The sequence below is a fragment of the Ailuropoda melanoleuca genome, chromosome 8 (assembly GCF_002007445.2).
Source record: "Ailuropoda melanoleuca isolate Jingjing chromosome 8, ASM200744v2, whole genome shotgun sequence".
NCBI classification, from domain to species: domain Eukaryota; kingdom Metazoa; phylum Chordata; class Mammalia; order Carnivora; family Ursidae; genus Ailuropoda; species Ailuropoda melanoleuca.
The window spans coordinates 82,829,452-82,850,735 of NC_048225.1; the positions used below are offsets into that span (position 1 = coordinate 82,829,452).

The window sequence follows — 21,284 nt, forward strand, 5'->3', positions numbered from 1 at the left end:
ACCCCACTTGCCTGCAGAGCAGAGAAAAGCAGCTTCTGCCTCACCTCCACTGCCCAAATATCCGGCAAATGCGTCTGACTGGCCACACTTACGTCACGTCCAGAACCCTAGATACAAGGGAGTCTGGAAGATGTCACTTTTAGCCTTCCAGACTTGGCCTTGCAATAAGATGGGCAAGAAGGAGGATGGAATAGATGTTGTGCTCCACCTACCACACCAGTCATTTGTATTCATGTGACAGAAAGAGGCTACTCAAGTGATTCCCCCACTAGGAAAGAAAATCTGCGAAGTGACTGTCCCTCTCTATGGACAGAGAAGCATTGGGCAAAATTTTCAGTCTCACATAACCCAGCAATACCTTACACATCTAAACTTAACATCCCTTCTCTAACGTCTTTAAAATGTTCGATTAGAATGGATGATTCCTGGGCAAAATAGTAAATGTGCATGGCTGGGGGGAAGTATTCCAAGGGGAAAGAAGGGTCTATGACCGTAGCTGAGGCCTGGTCCCCCACCTGCTGTGGATTGACTATCAAGCCAAGGGGCAAAGTCAACCCAGTGAGTCAGCGCCAATTAGTTCAAACCCAGAGCACCCTGTTCAGATCCTTGGCTTCATATCTTCTGGTGGATGTAAACAAATTGGAGCTCATTCTGAAGATGGAGACAAGGATGGTGAAAAACTGGCAGCCATACCACTTGGGGAAAAGTTGAAGGAAATGAGAACATTTAGCCTGAAGAAAAAGAAAACTAGGGGGAGATATTCTTTCATTCATTCAATCAGTGAGTGTTTACTGAGTTCTCTTTGTTCTGGGCACTCTGCGAAGCAGGTACAGAGATAAAAACATCATTCCTGCTTGCACCTGGGCTGGCAGTTTAGCAAAGGAGGCAGATTTTTTGACAATTAAAAACAATGATAAATTATGAATTATCAATCATGCCTGCGATACAAAGGAGGTTTCCATAAGGTAGAGAATTAGAAGTGCTTACGTCTGCCTAGAGGAGTCAAGGACAGGGTTCTTGAGCTGATTATTAAAGGGGTAATAGAAATTTGGAGAAGGTGGCCTAGGAAGATGGAACGGTATGTATAAGGATGGAGAGATTGGAGAGAGAATGGCTTACCTAGGAAACGACATACATTTTCTGTATTAGTATAGAAAAAGTGCAAAGAGGTAATGCCAAGAAATAAGGATGGACTAGAAGTTAGGGTCTGCGCTCCTCCTTCCTCCTGGGCATGTAGCTGCTTTATGTCTTCCGGCTCCCATGTGGTTGGGTACAGCCTGTCAATGGCACGTGAGTAGGAGTGACGTGCCCCCCTTCCCATCTGGCCCACCAAACTCTTCCTGCAGTGATCACCCACTCTTCCTCTGTCTGGATGGCTACAGGCAGAGTCACTACATGGGAGGACCCTGAGTCCCTACATTACCACGTGGAAGGCCCAGGTCCCAGATTTGGAGATTTCTCTGTCCCAGCAGCTAGCAGAGCATGAAGGGCCTTGTACACCATGCTGTCTGTCTTGATATGTTGAGAAAGCTGTCTTTTGAAGAGAGATAAATCTATCATAAATGACCAGCTTGAACAAGTGATAGTTATAGACAGGCAACTTTCAGCTCATTTCCTTTTATCTGTTACCCAAATGTTGTCCTTCTCCTCTCCACTCTTCCCCCCCACCCCACCACCACACCTCCTCTAGAAAATTTAAGAAAATACGGAAGTTGGTCACATCCAGTCACAAAGCAGCCACTAGCATCAGCATTGCCTCATGGGATGCTCCTTCTCTTCCTCTCCCCGCCATTCTCAGCTGCTCCACTTCAGTGGCTCTTCCTCCTGGGACTCTGGGGTCTCTGGCCTTCTCATGCTGTGCTGCCTCTGCTACATTAGCTTGCATGCAACAGTGGGGTGGAGAACGAAGGCACCCTTGCCATTCATGACTCATCCCTCTGATGCCACTCCCCCCCCCGCCCAAAGCTCAAGAGTAACAGATTCGATAGGCAGGTTGGGAATAATTAGAGGGGAGGCTTCTGCAGGGAGAAGGAAATTTAAATGGATAGTGAGTCTGGCCACTCCAATATTGTAATCTAAAGGGACAGAAAGCAAGTTATTTCTCCCTTCTTCCTCCTCTGTCTCTCTTTCTCAGAGGGGACCATTCTTCAGTCCGTGATTCACAGGGTGTGATCGCTCCTTAGGGTCTGTTCCTATGTCCCTCCATGGCAATGCAAGGGCACAGTATGCCAGCAGTTTATTTCACAGAGTCTGAGCTGGTCGGTGTCGAATGCCATTGGGCACTTGGGGCAGAGCAGTCCGAGTTGGGCTATAGCACTCCATGTCTGTCTGGCTCTCTCTCTGTTTCTCTCAGGCAACGCCATGTGTAGAGATGCCTCCCGCAGTTCTCCAGAGGGTTACTGTTGGTTCAAACGTGTGCATGCACACACACACTCATACGACATACTTCCACGGTCAAATCGTTCTCAGAGACAGTTCAGTCTAAACTCAAATTAGGAAAGAAAAATATTTTCCTAAACAGCATCACCCATAAAGATTCCCCTTGTCTACAATATTCCCCTGTCCACAGTAGAGAACTTGTTTTACAATATGACCCAGAGCAGCTCTGATTTGGGGCTGGGTGTCCTCCCCCAGCAGCTCTCTGTAAGGGGGAAGGAGGCAGCAGCCCCTGTCCCCACCCATGGCCCCTCGCCCTCTCAAGGGGACTGTGTCCCACATCCTCCCCATCGCGCTGGCCTGGATAGTGGAGTTTGAAAGGGGAATGGACCAGCTTTTCCTGCTGTTGGTAAGAAACAGTGAGGGTACAGGCTTCAGGAGCTTTTCCCTTTTGCTCATTAACAGATGATGCGGTTCAGTGCTCCTCTGGAGAAAAAGCCCTAGAACAGAGCCCCCATTTCTTTTCTCATCATAGTCCTGCCATGACAGTCTTCCCTACCTTGACTTCCTGTTCTGATGCCTTGAGCCATCATGTAAGAAGCCGTAGCCCAAGAGCCAGCAGCAAAGGAGCTAGTGGCCTTGGAAAAGTCTGTACTCATGTGCCGTCCAGCAGAGCTCTGCTGGGGTTAAAGCAGACCCTTAAGCCAGAGCTCCAGGGGAGGCCTTGAGGGTGCAGGTTACATGGGTGTGTTCAATGTGGGAAGATTGATCAGGATGCTTATTTATGACGTTCACTTTCTGTATGTTGCATTTCATAAAAAGTTAAAATATAGTCTTACCAGCTATTAAAATTTATTATGAGGCAACTAAATAAAGACAGTGGGCTTATTAATAATTGTAGGTAAATAGGTAAGTAGAACTGAATAGCAGATTCACACATAGATCTGTATATAAATAAATCTGAAATTAATATGTGTGTAATGTGTGTGTAAAGATGGTAATTTAGTTCTAAGAAAATTAGGCTCAAATGGCAGAATTGATTCTCTGTCTAAAAAAAAATACTGAAACTGAAACCTTTAGAGTATAAAACCAGACCCATGCTGGATGAAGAATTACATTTAAAAAATGAGAAATCCCTGACATAAACTAGTGTGCAAGAAAACTTCCTAAGCAAAATAGAGAAGAAAAAGTGATAAAAGATTTAGCTCCCCCCAAATTTTAAACTTTTGCATGGAAAAGGAGTCCACCGTAGGACAAAAATTTATAGTATTTATGACACCGTAAGTATTAGTATGCCTAATTGGTAATTTTCACAGAAGTTGATTTTAAAAAGCACAAAATAACAAGCAGGGAAATGTATGAAATTAAGAAGTGATCATTCTCATAGGGGGAGGTCTTTCTAAAATGTCCCCTTTGGGGGTTAAAACAAATCAGAGACCCAGGATGTGGGCTGTTGCCTCAGCCACTCCTCTGTGGGGATGGTCAGCTCTTCCCAGATGGGTTACCTGCTGGGAACATTTTGAGAAGCTGTTTATCATTCATGTTTCCTCCCAAATCCCTGACTTCCTTGTGTCTTTTTATTTTCTCCCCTCCGTTTGGTTATTTTTGCTTGTGGAAATGAAGTCCTGTCTTGACCATGCCTAGCTGATTTAAATTTAATGATTCTTCCTTCCTCTATCTGTAGGCCCCAAAACAGGAGTCTCCCTCCCCTCCCTCCCTTCCTCCCTTCCCCGCTTTCTTCCTTCTTTTCTATTTTTATTTTTATTTTTAGAGCTGCTGTCTTAGCCATCCTGTTCCTCTTTTATGGTCTTTCTATACATCATCTCACCCGGTGGTCCTTAACCTCTCTGAAGCCACAGAGCTCTCTGATATCTGAGGAAAGCTCCATACTCCCTTCTCCAGAAGCAAGCACGTACACATATGCACACACAAACACACACACGCACACATATGCGCGTGCACACATGCACACGCACACACACACACAGGCTTAACATTTTGGAAGTTCATAAACGCTTTTTTTTTAAGATTTTATTTATTTGACAGAGAGAGACACAGTGAGAGAGGGAACACAAGCAGGGGGAGTGGGAGAGGAAGAAGCAGGCTCATAGCGGAAGAGCCTGATGTGGGGCTCGATCCCATAACGCTGGGATCACGCCCTGAGCTGAAGGCAGAGGCTTAACCACTGTGCCACCCAGGCGCCCCTTTTATGGTCTTTCTATACATCATCTCACCCGGTGGTCCTTAACCTCTCTGAAGCCACAGAGCTCTCTGATATCTGAGGAAAGCTCCATACTCCCTCTCCAGAAGCAAGCACGTACACATATGCACACACAAACACACACACGCACACATATGCGCGTGCACACATGCACACGCACACACACACACAGGCTTAACATTTTGGAAGTTCATAAACGCTTTTTTTTTAAGATTTTATTTATTTGACAGAGAGAGACACAGTGAGAGAGGGAACACAAGCAGGGGGAGTGGGAGAGGGAGAAGCAAGCTTCCTGCTGAGCAGGGAGCCCGACTGGGGCTCAATCCCAAGACCCTGGGATCATGACCTGAGCCGAAGGCAGACACTTAATGACTAAGCGACCCAGGCGCCCCTCATAAATGCTTTTCGACTTTACCAAAAGAGGCACTGATTTAACTAAATTGCTACTGGTTATTTTTGTTTAGACAAGTCGTCTTCCTTTATGATTATAACCTACAAAAGAAAAGAAAAAGTCGCCCCATAGTCTCAGTCTCTTCCAGGCGTCTCATCCCAGGAAATTCAAATCCAATATGAAAAAAAAAAAAAAAAAAATTGGAAAGCAATTTAAATCTTGATTGCACATTTTGGGAAGATCCCAAAAGGAAAAACTATCTTTGTAACATATAAAAAACTTTAAAATATCCTCTTTCCCCATCTCCATCTCTCCCAGCATCTCACGCACATGGCGGCCACCTTGAGCCTCCTTTTCCCTCCGTCCTTCCAGAATGCTTTTCAAATGCCTTTCATGCTGGCTCTTGGATTTTCTCCTCCACTCCTCTCAGTGTCCAAGTGTATTCAGATCGGTACTCTGACCTTTCCAGCTCCCGTAAATTCAAACAGCATGGGACCTCCCAGCCTTTCTTTTACCCCAAATCTGCCCGCTCCAGGAGATGAGCTGGTAGACACAGTTTAGCAGAAAGCGGAGGAGGAGAGAGTCTATAAACGTTCTACCTTAACATGTTTTCCTATCACACAAAAGAAGTATAAAGTTGCTCTTCCTGATCTTCCTAACCTGTTTTCTGGCTGACCTGGATTACCCTGCTCTGGAGGCTTCTCTGATGGGAAAACTGGCCATGTGCAGTCCCCAGCCCACCCCACCCCTGCCTCAGCCCTTGGGTGCCAGTGCATGAAATGGGGCTCCTGTCCTTAATCTCTGTTTCTGGGGGAACACTTAGAAGCTGCAGTGTCGAATCTATAAAAGCCTCCCCGCCCCCATCTACAAGGTGCCAAGGGATAAAGATTCAGCTGAAAGAACCATCACAAGACCACCACTACCAGAGAAATCCGAGTATGGCAATCAGACAGAAATACGATCCTTTGAGATACAGATGCTGTTTCCTTAGATTCACTCCCTCTACAATATTGACTCTAATAGTTAAGCAGGTCCATTTCTAGAAGAGTTTAACTTGGCCTTTCACAAAGACACCCAAAGAATTAGTGGCGAAGTACTAGACCCAGAATGTGGAGAAGGAGCCATATATACTGTGGTGGGCCGTGGACTTGAGGATGGGACATGTCTGGATGGGGTGCGGGGAGCTCCAGTGCTTGTGGCCGAGGGGATGGTTTTGTTCTGATCCAGTCACTTGCCTTCCTTGCAGAGCCTGCTGCCCCTCTCACCAATCCTGCGGTGTCTGGGCTGGGCTTGCCTGTGGAGTTCTGCCCAGAGCCCTTGCTGAAGCCCGTGGTTTTGGCTCCCGTGGCTCCCATGGAATGCTGCACCCCCAGCCCACCAGCAAAGGCCTGTCGCTGCCCTCACCTGATGACCTGTGCCTGGACTTCTGAGAGTCCTCCTCCGGCCTCTCTTGCCCATTTTAGAATGTTTTCTCTGAAATGATTAAAGCTTCTGAATATGTTCTGCTGCCTTTGTTAAGGTCCCTAAACCCAGAAGCTGCCTTGTTTTTCCAGTCCTGATGTCCCACCCTCTTCCTGCCGTCAGTCTGGCCCCGTCAGACTTGACTGGTGTAGAAAGAGGCCTGGTCCTCTGGACCAGAGGGCAGGAGAGGCCACCCACTCTGTAATGCTCCCCAGCCTCCCCGTGTGACATGAGTCAACAGTTTCCCCATCTCTGTTCCACTTGCTTATGTCCTGTGAGATTTATCTCAGATTTGGTCTAAGTTTCCCTTGGTATAATCTTTTTTTTTTTTTAAAGATTTTATTTATTTATTTGACAGAGATAGAGACAGCCAGCAAGAGAGGGAACACAAGCAGGGGGAGTGGGAGAGGAAGAAGCAGGCTCATAGCGGAAGAGCCTGATGTGGGGCTTGATCCCACAACGCCGGGATCACGCCCTGAGCCGAAGGCAGACGCTTAACCGCTGTGCCACCCAGGCGCCCCTCCCTTGGTATAATCTTATCCCTACTCTGACTCCTGGCCCCCTGCGAAAGCCTGGAGCAAGCCTCCCACATCCTGTTGCCCCGCTTTCACACCTCGGTCCGTGACCAGCCGTGTATAGGCTAGGCCCCTCGGGCTGCCATGCCGTTCTGATCACCATCCGGCCTCGAAAACCAAGCTCCCCCTCCCTTGCATGGCCTGTGTTCCAATGCGCCTTCTTCCAGCCCGCTGACATCTTGCTAGAGAGGAGAAACAAACCCCACAAACGCTCTGCCTTTCCTAACAAGCCTGCTTAGCTGCCATCGGGCCAGAGCCCTGCTGCCTGGGGACCTCAGAATATCTTCCAAACACCAGTAGACATGGAGACAAATCCAAGCCCGTGGTACAGAACAGCGCATCGCACAGAACAGAAAAGCCAGTTCCTCCCCACGACACAGGCCATGGTGCCGCCTTCCCTCCTGCAAATGGTCAAGCTGGGAGAGAGCATGGAATGCGGGGGGCAGAAGAGCTGGGGGGGCTCAGGGATGGGCCACTGTGCGTGTTCCCGCAGGAACCACCGTTCGTGGAAGAATGGTGCAGGCGGGGCGTTCCCGCTCTCCCCGAGTTACCTGTGTGGATGGCTTTCTTGAACTTCATGTTTTCTGGAAAAGAAATCAAAAACAGCCATGCCTGGGGATCAAACAAGATGAAACACAGGAACATTCTGTAAGTGGTAACGAACATTGTTTTGAAAGGCAGCAAGGGAAACAAAGCCAAGTCCAGGGTAAGCTACCCCCTTAACGAGTGTCCTGGGCTCTGCTCCGGTCTCTCTGAAGCAGGGAGGGCAGACCCATGGTCAGGGACCCTGATTCAAGAGCTGCAGAGACAAGGGTCACTGTACAAAAGAGCCTCGGCCCATCGAAAATGACACAAAATCAAGTCCCACTGTGTCTATAGACTAGAGCGCAGTTGGGGTTTGCAGGAGGCGAGCTCAGGGAAGGGTGTGAGCTGGGACAGGTGGGACCCCTTCTGCCCCACTGCTCTCCCAGGACCAGCGCAGTTTTCACCGAGGGATCATGCAGAGGGGTCCATCTTTGTGCCTCCTGAGACAGGGGAGAGGTGGGCTCAGCCTCACCTCTGAGAGACGCATCAAGGTTGAAGGGCACCGTTGGGTCAGCCTTGGGCTGAGAGGAGCAGGGTCCCCCATCTTTGCTATTTATCTGTGGCAGACATTTACTGGTAGCCCCAAATGCTGAACGAGCAGCTCGGCCTGCTCCAGGGAGTTTACAAGCTCTGATAAGGACTGCAGTATGACTGCAGGCCTTCCATCTGAGGGTCCAGGGACCATGTCTGCTACTGCTCATCACTCCCCCACTCCCTGTGAGCTTTGTTTTTTTTTTTTTTTTAAAGAATTTATTTATTTATTCCACAGAGATATAGAGAGCCAGTGAGAGAGGGAACACAGTCAGGGGGAGTGGGAGAGGAAGAAGCAGGCTCATAGCGGAAGAGCAAGAGCCTGATGTAGGGCTCGATCCCATAATGCCAGGATCACGCCCTGAGCCAAAGGCAGACGCTTAACCGCTGTGCCACCCAGGCGCCCCTCCCTGTGAGCTTTGTGAGGGTGGTCAGCCTCATCATCTTTGTGTTCCTGATGGGGGCTCAACGCCAGGCTTGTGCTCAGTAACTAGCAGGTAAAGAAGAAGTGAGGGGAATGACAGGCTTTCCGTGCGTATCATGTTGAGACACAAAGATCCCAGTGGGAATAGTAGTCAAGGTCATGATCAGGAATCTTAGGGACACACTGTATCTGAGAGGGAGGTCAGGGCCAGAAAGGAAGAGGAATGACAAACTATTTTCATATGAGTTATCTGAGGCATAACTCCTACTGGAGCTGGGGTCACGTGTTCTAAGGATGTAGATAGGACCTGCTCAAACCCCCATCTGCCGAATTAGTCCTTATTGTGTCATCTGCATTCCACCGATATGCACCCAGGTCTGAGCTCAGCCCCTTTATCTGATTGCCACAAATGAGAAAAAGATCATTCACATTTGGGAGTTACCAACAATTTGAGAGGATAACACAAGAACCATAGAGACCTCCCAGATCTTAAAGCCGTTTGCACTAACTAACCACTGGGATTTTTAACTGGCCAAGAGACTCAGCAGAGCCCCCCGGCCTCAGCCAATTTCTCTGGATCCCCTTTCTTCCTCATCCCACCCTCTCTGGTCTACCTGCTATCATATACCTCAATAAACTCTTCTCATTCTGTTGTGTCGAGTGGTCCAGCTCTTACCGGATCTACTCCAAAACTTGGCATGGTCAACTCATCAAGGGACAAGTGAGAATGAAGAGCCATCTCATCTGTTGGTGGCACAGAGGATCACAGGGACCCTGAGTCCTTGGAACAACACCCACTCTCCTTAGAAGACAACATAATTTAAAACAACATCCCCCTTTCCATCATCCTTACCATGTGAGGAGAGGTATGTCATTTACATTCATTTTGCAGGTTAACCTCAAGGAGGTCATTAATTGTCCAAAGTCACCCAAGGGAGTGTAGAAGATAGAACTTAAGGCCAAATTTTGGTACTCCCAGCCTAGTGCTCCTCCCACTATCCATAGCAAGTGAGCCCAGAATGCAAGTGCTGTGTTGGGACAGCATGCTGCATACAAAGCGACTTCCCCATTAGAGCTGGTTGTTCCTGTGTCTAGAACACCAGGCAGCTAGAGTGGAGCTTTACAAAAACACAGGATTCCAAGTCTGTGCCCTCAGATGGTCTGTAATCTAGTGAAGGAGGCAGAGGACACCCAAAGGACAGCAGAATAGGAACAAATACAGTTACCTGGGGACAGAGAGGAAGGCTCAGCTAAAATGCAGCATTAAGTGCATCATGGAAGGCTTCCTGGAGGTGGTAACAGCCCCTTACTTTCTTTTCTCTTTGTTCAAGTTGGACCTCAGATGCAGAAGGTGAAGTTAATCATACTCTGCAGATCGTAGCACATTATCGCTTATCGTGGGTCAGTGCCAGGTCCCTCTCTTGCTTTATATGCTTTTCTCTTTGCTTCTCCCCGTCCCATTCTCCTCGTTCCACAGGCAGCCATTCTAACATTTAATGTGACCCATTTTTTAGTATGTGTTCTTGGAAATGTGAATTGTTGATCTGTATGCCGAAGCATGAGCCAACTTTCTGATTTTTGCCGTTCCTACGAACGTAAAGAGCGAGCCTACTGTGGTGTAAGTTTGTATTCGTCAGATTAGCTGTGAGTTTGGGCGTCCTTCACTTTCCTGGTAGCCTCATTGCCCCTTATAACATGGAGTTTCCCTTCTTTCCCTTGATGATTTGCAAGGAATCCTTGTATGTCCCAAAGAGACCTCTTCTCAACGAGGCATGCATCTCTGCTGCTGTAGTTGCCCACAGGGGACAAAGGAACCCATCTGGCCACCATTCTTCACCCCCTCCTCCCGGGAATACAGGCTTGGTGAGGGCCACAAGCACAATCCACGTCAAAGGAACCCCTTCCTCCCCTCCCCTCTGCCGACCTGGCCTGAGAATTGCAGCCTAGGAAGACTGGTAACAGACAAGAAAACCTGTTCCATGTCTCCCCGGCTGCTAACCTGCTGTGTCAATTTCATGAGTTAATAAATGATTGGCGAAGCCTTAATTGCCTCGGAAGAAACTGAGATCAGGGGTGCTTAGGCCCCACTCAATTAACTTGTGCTCCTCAGGGAGCTGAGTGGGGAGCAGGGGGCAGCCGGTCATTAATTACACATTCTGCTGCCAGCTGTGTCTGCCTTGCCAGTCAGCGTCGCCCAAGCAATGAGCAGGTGACAACGCCTCTGTGAGCTGAGGTCACGGAGGGCAGGGGCCCGTCTCGGACAGCACTGAGCCCTGGCCTTGGGGGGAGTGGGACACTCACTTGCCAATACATTGTGTCTCTGTGGCCTTTCATTCTCCCCGCCCCAGCCTCTCCTGGAAGAATACCCTTTAAGATTCCCCATCACTGACCTCTTCGTGGGCCCCACCCCCCTAGGTTGCCATGTACCTGTGGTTCTCCTGCACTCCCCTCTTCCTCCTCCCTTCTGGCCCACTTGCCCCAAGGACACAGAATCCAGAGCCAGTGTTCTGAGCAGCAGATGATGCCACCGTCTCTGCAAGGTCACCTGCCTCCCCTGCTGCCCACAGCCTGAAAGCCTCCCAAAGACTTTCATTCCCACGTCATTTCCTAAAAGGGGCCAGATGGTGAGACTCGAACCTGTTAAAAACGCAGATTCCTGGGGCGCCTGGGTGGCTTAGTCGTTACGTGGCTGCCTTCAGCTCAGGTCACGATCTCAGTGTTCTGGGATTGAGCCCCGCATCGGACTCCCTGCTCAGTGGGAAGCCTGCTTCTCCCTCTCTCACTCCCCCTCTTGTGTTCCCTCTCTCGCTGCCTCTCTCTCTGTCAAATAAATAAGTAAAATATTAAAAACAACAAAAACAAAAGCAACGCAGATTCCTGGGCCCCTCCCCTGGAGATGCTGCGTTGCTCGGGCTAGAGTCTCTGTTTTTTAACAACTGACTTGGGTGATTGTTACTGCCAATATAATTTGGAAGACCCTGCTTCAGGGGACACCTTAGCTCCTGGTGAAGTAAGTGCAGGAGAAACCGCAGCCTCCTGGCAGGGCCAGGCCTGTGGCCGGGAGGCCTCACCCCCAGTGCCTCTGCTGCTCTCTCTATCTTGCTGTGTGTGCGTAAGCCAGTCACGGGCCTCTCTGAACTTGGTTTCTTCATCTAGAAAATAGACGCTGGGCCAGATCTCTTAGAGTCCTTCCATTTCCATGGATCACTTTATCTAAGTAATTGGTAGTTTAAACAAGCATAAGGCATGATTTGTGCTCAACAAATAACTTTGACTTTTTTTTTTCCTTTGCACGTCTCTTTAGTTTAGAATGTATTCAGTGGAAGAAATAAATCTTCCCCTGCTCCTAGATAAAAACTTGGGCCAGTCCCAGTTCTTGTCATCCACTCCGAGGTGATAGTCTGTGGTACCTCTCAGCTATAGCTGCAGTCTCGACTTAGAAGTTGGAATCACTGAATAGTTGACAGCGTCATTCTTTTCCTTTGTGCTGGTTTGGGCTGCAAGCGGCAGGGGCGGTGGGCCGTGTCCCCTTGCTGTCCATACCTACCCAACTCCTCCCTTCCTCTCACCACCGACCACCAAGAGCTGCTGTTTTACGAGCTGCCAGATTGAAATGGGGAAATCTTACTGGTTAGAGAGCAGAGGAAGCTTCTAAGGTCTCTTGGTTTTGTGCGTGTTTTTTTTGTGGGCTCTTTCGAGGTTCTTCACTGGGCCCGTCTCTCCTGCAGCTCCCTCACCCCAGGCAAGCACATCGTCCTTGTCCCCAGCAGCTCTTGTAACTCCTTGCTCCACCCCTGGCTGTCTGGATGTCCCACCAGCCTAGTGGACTAAGCTCTTCTCATGCCTCTGGGAGGCCCTCCCGGACGGGACCCAGGACAGCCAGCCCGCCAGCCTGGTGGCCCTCCTCCCTTGGGGGCTGCAGTAAGGGATTCATGGCTCCACAGCAACTTGCCAGGGAAATCTTCTGCACCAAATCTGCACCAAATCTGTATTTTATAATGTGGGAGAAAGGTTCTTGGATCCTGAAACAGACTTTTTGACATTCCTGTGTATATTTCCCTGCACATGGCTGGGGAAGAGGGACCTGTCCCAAACTCACGTGAGTCTTCTGGTTTCTATCTATTGGCATTTCAATCAAAACTTAGATAGGAAGAGTCCCCTTGGACATCCAGCTGTCTATGACCTCCACTTTAATGAGAGTAAGAACATCTTTGAGAAAAGAAAGCCCAAGTGCCCAGAATATCCCCGGCCAATGCCAGGCATTAAGGCGTAGATCTAGAGGGGAGGTGACGGCGGGGATGGGCTGACTCTGCAGGCCAACTCCTGCCTCCTTGGCTTCTCCAGAGTTCTGCTCCTGAGACCTGCTGAACTCCGATGAACACCAGGCCTTGAGACATTATGCGCCCTTTGACCTCCAACTTCTGGCTGCCCAGAGAGCCCAGAGGTGATCAGCCCGCCCCTGTGGAAGGTGGCTCTGTGGATCCAGTTACCTGTTGGGTTCCCTTCCCGGTACAAAGACACCCAGTGGGGCCTTCCCCCCTCAGGACAAAGAGCAGAGCTATGCCTCACCAGAGAGCGTCCTTCCTCTCCCCACTTTCCTACTCCCAGTATAAGGCCCAGTCTCTCCTTAAATCATGTTGAGTGGATATTTAAAGAATTTTCATTTGAAGGGACCCCCAGGAATTAGCCTACAGTGCATTCCTAAATGTCCTGGTAGGATCCTGCCTCCCCCTCCTCCATCAGCACAGCAACGTGAAAGTGCTCATCTGACCATCTCGTTGACCGGCATGTTATCCTGAGGAAGTTGGGATTTTGGAGTAAGGGAAAGGAGCGTGTGGCCGTGGGCACTGGGAATATGGACAGGCCCAGGGAAGGATGGGGAGGGAATGGGAAAGAGGTACGTGCGGCCATACAGAAAAGGATCAGCCATGCAGGCAACAAGGACACGTTCGCCAGGGGACAGGCCAGAATTCTCCAGGGGAGTGTGAAAGAGGTGACTGGACTCCCTTCCCCATTGAGCCTCGCTTCCCAGAATCGGCAGAGGTTCTGCTACCGTGTTGGGCCGTGGGTTGCAGACAGTGACACTGAGGGAGGGAAACAAGGACAGGATGGGATGTGGCCTTATAGGTCTGTCCTTAGGTTCCTAGGCTGAGGGCCTCCCAGACTGAGGCAGCCAGGGAAGTCAATGAACAATGCCCCCCCGCTTTGGGGGACATCTATTCATAGTCTTGGGGTCTGTCCATCCTCTGGGCCTCCCCCTCCAGCTCTCACTGATCTTCCCCTCTCTTCTCTGGCAGGAACTGATGCCCTTGGCCATGACGCACCCCCAACCTCTGTCTGCTCAGACGCAGCCCGCGTGACCGAGCCATCGCTGTCCCAGCTGTTTCCCGTAAGTGTGAGCTGCAGGCTGACTCTTTCCCACCAGGGGAAGGTGTCTGGGCCCTGGGTAGGGAGGGGTGTTGGTGGGGAGTGAAGTCCAGAAAGTCCTGATCACAGAGGGCAGGCCCCGGGAGGCTTCACTTGGCAATAGGTTTGTCCTCCTTGGCTGCCCTTGGTCCCTGACTTGGCCACCATGGAACCCATCTGTGGAGGAACCTCTTGCTCCCGTCCCATGGAGGCTCATCAGAAGGCAGCTGGGTATGATGGGAACTCCACGGCGCTGGCCCTTGGGTCCTGACTCAGACACTTGCTTTTGTATGACTTGAGGCAAATCATTTAAAGGTCCGACTTCCTCTCCTGCGTGTGGGGTTTTGTGTGGTTCAGAGGTGTATCCATTATCTTTTGTTGCATGACAAACTCCCACAAACTTAGCAGCTTCACACAACACACACTGACCAGCTCACCGTTTCTGTGGGTCAGGAGTCCAGGCACGGCCAGCTGGGTCCACCCTTTCAGGGTCTGTCATCAGGCTGCCTCCACGGTGTCTTGGGGCTACAATTTCATCCGAAGCTCGACTGGGGAAGGACCCACTTCCGCTCTCACTTCTGTGATTGTCCAGCTCCATTTAGGTCATTGGACTGAGGGCCAGAGGCCACCCCCTGTCCCTGGCCACATGGGCCTCCCAACGCGGCAACTTGCTGCATCCAAACCAGCAAGGGATGGAGTTGGCCAGCAAGAAGGTGGTCAGAATGCTATATAGTCTATTCACAGAGGTGACATCCCGTCATCTTTGTTGTGTTCTGTTGGTTAGAAGTAAGTCACAGATAGCACCCACCCTCGAGGGAAAGGGAGCACACGAGACGTGACTACCAAGAGGCAGGGCTCATCTGGGGCCGTCTTAGAGCCTGCGCGTCCCAGGAGGGGTTGTAAATGGAAGCATGTTGTAGACTGTAGAGTGCTGTTTAGATTCAGGCGGCTATTGTGATCGTTTGCATCTAGTCACAAAGAGAAAATGAACCCCCTGCAATAAGAGGAGCCCTTGGATATAGAATTGAGATGCTGGATTGTACCAGGAGTATGGGGTCCCTATGGGAAGTGGCTGGGACCCGGGCGTTCCCCGCATGCCCTTTATGTGTGCCTTCTGGGTTTCTGACAGTAAGGCCAGATTGAAGCCGACATCTAAAATGTCTGGGCCATCCTTTGCCCTCAAATAACTGTGTTTGAAGGATCTTTTAGAGTTCTCAAGGGGCTCTTGCATACGAGAATCGCGCTTTTCCCTCACAATTGTACTTGTAAGCTGAGTTTTTTGTTAAGCTTTCCTTTACAAGTGAGAAAGGAGGTCAGTCTCCAAGACAGGGTGGCTGCTAAATGGCACAGCTGGGCCTCAGCTGGGCCTTCAGATGTGCACCTCTGCCGTGCCCCCCCACTTCCAGGCTACTTCTGTGGAACTGCCGCATGGTACCCAAAGACGGGAGGCCAGGCATGGAGGTCAGAAGGAGGGAGGGCTCTGTTCTTATATAGCTTCCTCATTCCCTGTGTCCTAAAACAGGCTAACGTCTCAGGGGGTGAGGCCAAGACTGGCAGGTAGAGTGAGTCATTGCTATCGTCCCCTTCAGGTCACTCCACAGGGCTCTGTCTCTCACACGGCCCTCCGTGGTGACCGTGCAGGGCAAGCAGGGGAGAGAGGAGGCGTGTTGTAATGAGGGCACATACATTCTCCCAAGGCTGAGGTTCATCTCCCCCCCTTCCCACAAATGCCCAGCGAATCCCTAAAGCATGGCCCACCATGCATCTGGGCAAAGTCCGTCAAATGGGACTTGAACAGTGATGCTTAGATCTGCAAGATGGGATGGGAGCAGAGCGATGCGACTTGCTGCCCCCTGGTGGTAGATCAAGGTCATTACTGTCAGGTCGGGGAAGGAAGTACTGACCGCCAGGATTACCAAACAAGGTCCGTCAAGAACCCGCGTGCGGCTGGCGCTGTGTACAATGGGGCTGGGGCAGGAAGCCGTATAGGACACAGCTCCTGATCCCAAAGGACTTCTCACGTACCGGAGGAGTCAAGATGTTCCCACTTAAAAGCGGACAAGCATTCTACCAAGAGAGGTTTGGAAAGTGTGGGAAGTGTGGGCTTGTTGGTGACAGAGCTCCCAGTGAAGAGGGCAGGGTGGCGTTGGGAGGGGCTTAGGGACTAATCTAACCCTTGGGGCCTTTTTCAGGGGTAACACTCATTTTCCAATAGCTCTGTCCCTTTTACTGTCTTGCAGGTCACTGTTCCCTTTACTGAACGTAAGTGCTCTTGGTCGTTCTTCCTTCCTCAAGATGCCAAGGCTCCTCCCACCCTCCGGCTCCATTGGCACCACCATCCTTCATCCCATGTTCCCCGGGGGCTGGGAAGTCGCCATTCAGTGCCCGAGAGGGAGTCTCCCCAAGGCCAGAGCTTTACCCCCATTAGTAGGACCATACTCTAGCCTCGCCACCCCCTCCCAGGAGCCAGAATGCTGCCTGTTGCCCACTGCCTCTGGGCTCACCTTGCCCTTGTCTTTCACAAGAATTGGAAAGAGAACAGAGATGCCCCCCAAACGAGGGTGGTTTCTTTGGAGATTCAGACCCTGTCCCCTCCACCTGAGTCAAGGGCTCGGGGGCCATTGCTGTTCGTGCCCTGGAAGACAGCGATTAAGAGCGTGGCCTTTGGGGTGAGCCAGGCTGGGTGGAATCAGCCAAACCGGTCGAAGGCGCAGTTCATTATGTGTGAAACAGGGATGATTACTAACGACCCCAAAAGGTATTTTGGGGATTACCTGAGACAAGCAGGGAGACCTTAGGGCAGTGCCACAGACTGAGCCTCCAGGAAAGGAAGCTGTTGTCTTTGTGTCTTGGATGGAGCCAAGGGGTGATGGTGGGGGGCTGAGCAGGATGTGAGGAAAAGGAGAATCGAGAAGGGCACAGCAAGAACCTTCGAAACTGAGCGGAAGCCGAGAGCAGAATTACCCGCTCTGATAGCGCTCCGTTTCCCCTCCTCCCTCCCTCTGCTGTGCCCTTCCCCCTGCCCCCCGGGTTAGGCTGGCCCAGGCCACAGCCTTTCTGTTTTCGGGAAGCCCACGGCCTTCCTATTCCAGCTGTCCTCAAGTCCTCCCTGCCTCCAACTGTGTAGAAAGTTCCAGGAGGCCTCCCTGCCCCACGCCCGGTGTGGCTGCCCCTCACCTCTCCGCACACGTCCTTGCAGAGTTTGATGGGGCATCGGGCGGATGACAGCGGGAACAGTTGTGATCACCGGCGGAATCCTAGCTACGGTCATCCTCCTCTGCATCATCGCCGTCCTGTGCTACTGCAGGCTCCAGGTCGGTCCCCAGAGGCCGCCGGCAAACCCCGTCCCTGTTCTAGGGGCAGAAACTGGGGGCCCATCGAGGGTGACAAAGCTCAAAGCCATGAAGCGTGGGGGCTGGGAATTAGGGATGGCCAGGAGGGAGCCATGCATCTCTCACACTCTGTACACTTTGGGGTCCCCCGAGGAGGCTGTGCTGGGACGATATCGGGGCATTGTGTTGTGTCTCCAGCACAGCTGAGATTTCGGAGTCCTGGGAAGGGCACCCCTCTGGGGAGACTATAAGAGAGCTGCTCCCAGCAGCCCCACCCCTGTCCTCAACATGACACATAGGTCCCGCTCTCTCCACCACAGCCTGGGGTTAATGGCTAGGACGTAGGGGGAAGGAGAAGGGAAGGTACTGGTCTGGCAAGGCTGGGAACATATACTGGTGGAACATGGGTGCCTGGTGTTGAGTTTTAGTCCTAACATCGAAAAGCTGTCTGTGCAGGGCACTCGGGGGACAGGGGCACGGGTGCCTTGTACACCCGGAGGGGAGCAGCCAGCCCTCGGGCAACCCTCCCCACTCTCCCCTCAGTATTACTGCTGCAAGAAGAGCAGAGCCGAAGATGCAGACGACGACGATGAGGAGGAGCACGACCTGCCCCCACACCCCCGAGGCCCCATCTGCAATGCCTGCAGCTCCCAAGCCCCGGACGGCCGAGGCGGCCTGGCGCCTCTCACCAGCGAGCCCTGCGGCCAGCCGTGTGGGGGGGCAGCCGGCCATTGCACCATCTGCTCCCCATACAGCTCCCCCTTTTACATACGGACGGCTGACATGGTACCCAATGGGGGCGGAGGCGAGAGGCTCTCGTTCGCTCCTACATACTACAAGGAAGGGGGACCCCCATCCCTCAAGTTGGCCGTGCCCCAGAGTTACCCGGTGACGTGGCCAGGCTCTGGGCGCGAGGCCTTCACCAATCCAAGGGCTATTAGTACAGACGTGTAACCCCATTCACCCCTGACCCCTCCACATACCGATGCTGCTGTCCTGGCAGGAACAATGGGGGCAGCAGGGGACCCCTCCAACAGCCCACAAGGGCAAGCTCAGTGGGTTTTTTGCCTTTTTTGTTTTTGTTTTGTTTTTTTTTTTTTTTGGCTTTTCTTGCCCCACAGTGGAATTCAAGCTGCTGAGTGCATTGAGAACCAGGGCAGGGCCCGGCCTCGTGGCCCAGAGGTGGGGGCCGGCAGGAGGAGTGGGCAGCCGTGCCTGTGTCTGTGCTGGGACGTTCACCCACCAGCTCCAGCCCTGCCGCAGCCCCTCTTACTTCCCTCGCTCCCCCAGCTTTGCCGGACTGTGAGAGGAGGAGTAGCAGGGAAAGTTAAACCAAGGCTCTGGGGGCACCCAGACTCCTGGGGGATGGAAGAAGAAAGGGGACCTAGGGCGTGGGGAGAGGTGAGAAGTAAGGCCCTGCAGCATCTGAGAAGGGAGAGGAAGGTGTTCAGGGGAACTTTTTGGGACCTGCTTGCTAAAACGAACCCGAGACCCAGTTCACAAGCTAGTTTTGTATTTGGTGATCAGGGGGACTGCAGTCCCTGTAGCTGCCCCAATATGGATATGGATTCTGGAACCCAGTATGTTCCCTTCCTTGTGGGACACATTGAGCAGACTCAGAAGGCCATGGCCTGAGGTTATTTGTGGGGAATGCACCAAAAAGGGATGCCTAACTTTGTCTCCCCCCAAATCCTCTTCCTCTGCCTCCGGAACCAGCTGCCCTGCTGGAGAAACTTGCTGAAGTTTTGTGACTGAGTTTGAGCAGTTCGGCCATTGAGACCTTGCTGATGTCTCTGGGGCCCCGGTCTGCCACCCTGAGTCGTGTGTGTGTGTGTAGGAGCAGTGCTGGGACGGTGTGTGTGTTCTCAGGTGGGGACACACCTGTCGCCACTGCACACATCACACACCAGGGGCTCTGCCACCCCTGGGAGCTGCGGAGTGGATGGGGCTCTGATGTACTGACTAGAAAGGAAAATCTGGCCAGCCGACAGCATGAGTGCAAGGTGACTGAGGTGGCTAGTCCCCTAGCACGCAGCCGGCTGGTGCGGGAAGAGCCTGCCGTCTCCCAGGGGACAGTGCTACAGCATTGATGCCACGTACCCCCTTTAGAGGCCCAGCCTTCTACTCGGGCGTCCAGCCACGGCATCCCAGAGCTGGACGATGTCATGCCACCAGGAACAGCAGCCCCCACTCCTGGATTCCATACTTGCTGCCCTCCCTCCGCTGCATCCTCCCCCCCGACCCCCCAGTCTCCAGTGAGGTCCTGTTAATTGCCCGAGCCCTGCCCTCACTTCCCACTCAAAACCCCGCTGTGGCCTAATGCCATTTGAGGGAACGCACCTGAGGAGTTTTCCAGTTGCCTCTATACTAAGGAGTGGCTGCTCCCCCTTTTAAGGGCATATAACTCCCAGCACTTCTGAGTCACCGCATGCTGCAGGGGGTGGGGCAGGGAAAGAGCTAGCCCCTTTGCTGAAATCGTGATTTTGCATTGGAGAAAGGGCCACGTGCAGCTGGGAGGAGGGAGAGAATTCACCACACTTCTCATTTCACTCTGTCTGGGCACTTGTCACCTTGCATCTCAGCTGTAATTGGGGCACAGTGGGTGACGAATCAGAGGACCTGGGGTCTGGTCACACTGAGGTCACTCATTAGCTCTAGGACCAGTCATTTATCTTCTCTGAGACCCTATGTTCTCCAGGAAAAGGAGACCTGCCCAGACGGACCCTAAGAGGCCACTAGTGCTCAGAACAGCCAGGACTTCCTGAAAACATCTGGCGGCCACGCTGCTCTTCCTTGCCTGAGTCCTGGTAGGGGCGAGATGCGCTTGCCAGTGGCCTCATCCAGCGTGTGGGGATGTGTGTTGAGGACTGAGCCACCGCCGTGAAATACAGGCTTAGCAGGCAAAATGATTTTAATTGTTCAGTGAAAAGCAAACGTGTTTGTCTGATTCTCCTCCTGGGTGATCTCAGACGGTAACATGTCCTTATACGAGGAGGCGGCTCTAGGCAGGGGATCATGAGATCTGTCTCCCAGTCCAGAGGGATGAGTTTAGGACAGCAAATTTAACATGCTCCATCCCATCATCAGTCCTTATTAGGCCAAGTGCGCCCCCTTGCCATGAGCTGCTGGGTCTGCCTGCCGTTGGGGCCTCCTGATGACCAGCCCCACGGCCCTGCTGCCCGGGAAGTCCACAGCCAGTCAACCAGAGCAAGGGCTGTTGGTCCTCGCCAAACAGTGTCATTGCTCCTCCCCCCTTTGGAGAAATCAAGGCAGCCCAGTCAGCTATCACCTGCTTCCAGCTTGGATCTACTGGGGCCCTGAGTGACAAGCATATTACACAGTCCCCACTCCTCCTGTAGCTTTCCCAGCCTAGATCTTGTCAACCTACACATCGAAATCTGGGTTTTCGGGCACTGGAGAGAGGATGGGCCACGGCTCTCCCCACCACACCCCCACAACAGGCAGGGCGCAGTCTCCGGATCGCAGCGAGGGTCTTACCTACGCAAGAGGAAGCTCACCCATTCAACTGTGCTGTGCACTTTCTCACTGTGGGGTCTGTGCTATGGGACATTATCCAGACACTTTTCAAATCGTACCCTAACAGGAAGAGAAGCAGAGGCTGGGAACACCCGGTCCTCTCTGCCATCTTGTCTCCACGTCCACATCACCGCTCCCGCTACAGATTTCCTGTCCTGCATCTTTGATAACCTGGAGTCACGGCCAAGTGAATGTCCAAATAAATGAGGAATTTGACATAGAAATCCCACAGAATCCTCTGTTATTCACCCGAGGAGGGGGGCACCTGGGCATAGATTTAAGAGTGAATGCGCCTTTTGATTTCCCAGAATGTCTACTGGCAGCACCAAAATCCACCATCTACTCCCCTCCTGCTTCCACAGTAAGAGGTCCCAGCCGCCATGTTGCCTCCATCAGAGCTCACGCCCAGGGAGGACGTGTTGTTTGTTGGGAAAGGGGATATGAA

The 21,284-nt window shown here is 51.9% G+C and overlaps 1 protein-coding gene across 3 annotated transcripts in view; it reads left to right on the plus strand.

Annotated features, from left to right (window-relative positions):
- FAM163A (family with sequence similarity 163 member A) overlaps window positions 1-21,050 on the plus strand; it is a 75,371-nt gene extending 54,321 nt beyond the window's left edge. The window contains exons 1-5 of one of the 3 annotated variants that reach the window (XM_019796365.2): window positions 9,294-9,430; window positions 13,862-13,953; window positions 16,211-16,232; window positions 17,170-17,284; window positions 17,846-21,050. In XM_019796365.2, the coding sequence (XP_019651924.1) occupies window positions 17,192-17,284; window positions 17,846-18,256 (504 nt within the window). In that variant the 5' untranslated portion in view covers window positions 9,294-9,430; window positions 13,862-13,953; window positions 16,211-16,232; window positions 17,170-17,191 and the 3' untranslated portion in view covers window positions 18,257-21,050. Of the gene's footprint in view, window positions 1-9,293; window positions 9,431-12,957; window positions 13,009-13,861; window positions 13,954-16,210; window positions 16,233-17,169; window positions 17,285-17,845 lie in introns of those variants that run through there. The other 2 variants (XM_002916192.4, XM_019796366.2) reach the window with 2 other exon arrangements.
- Window positions 21,051-21,284: the final 234 nt, after the last annotated feature.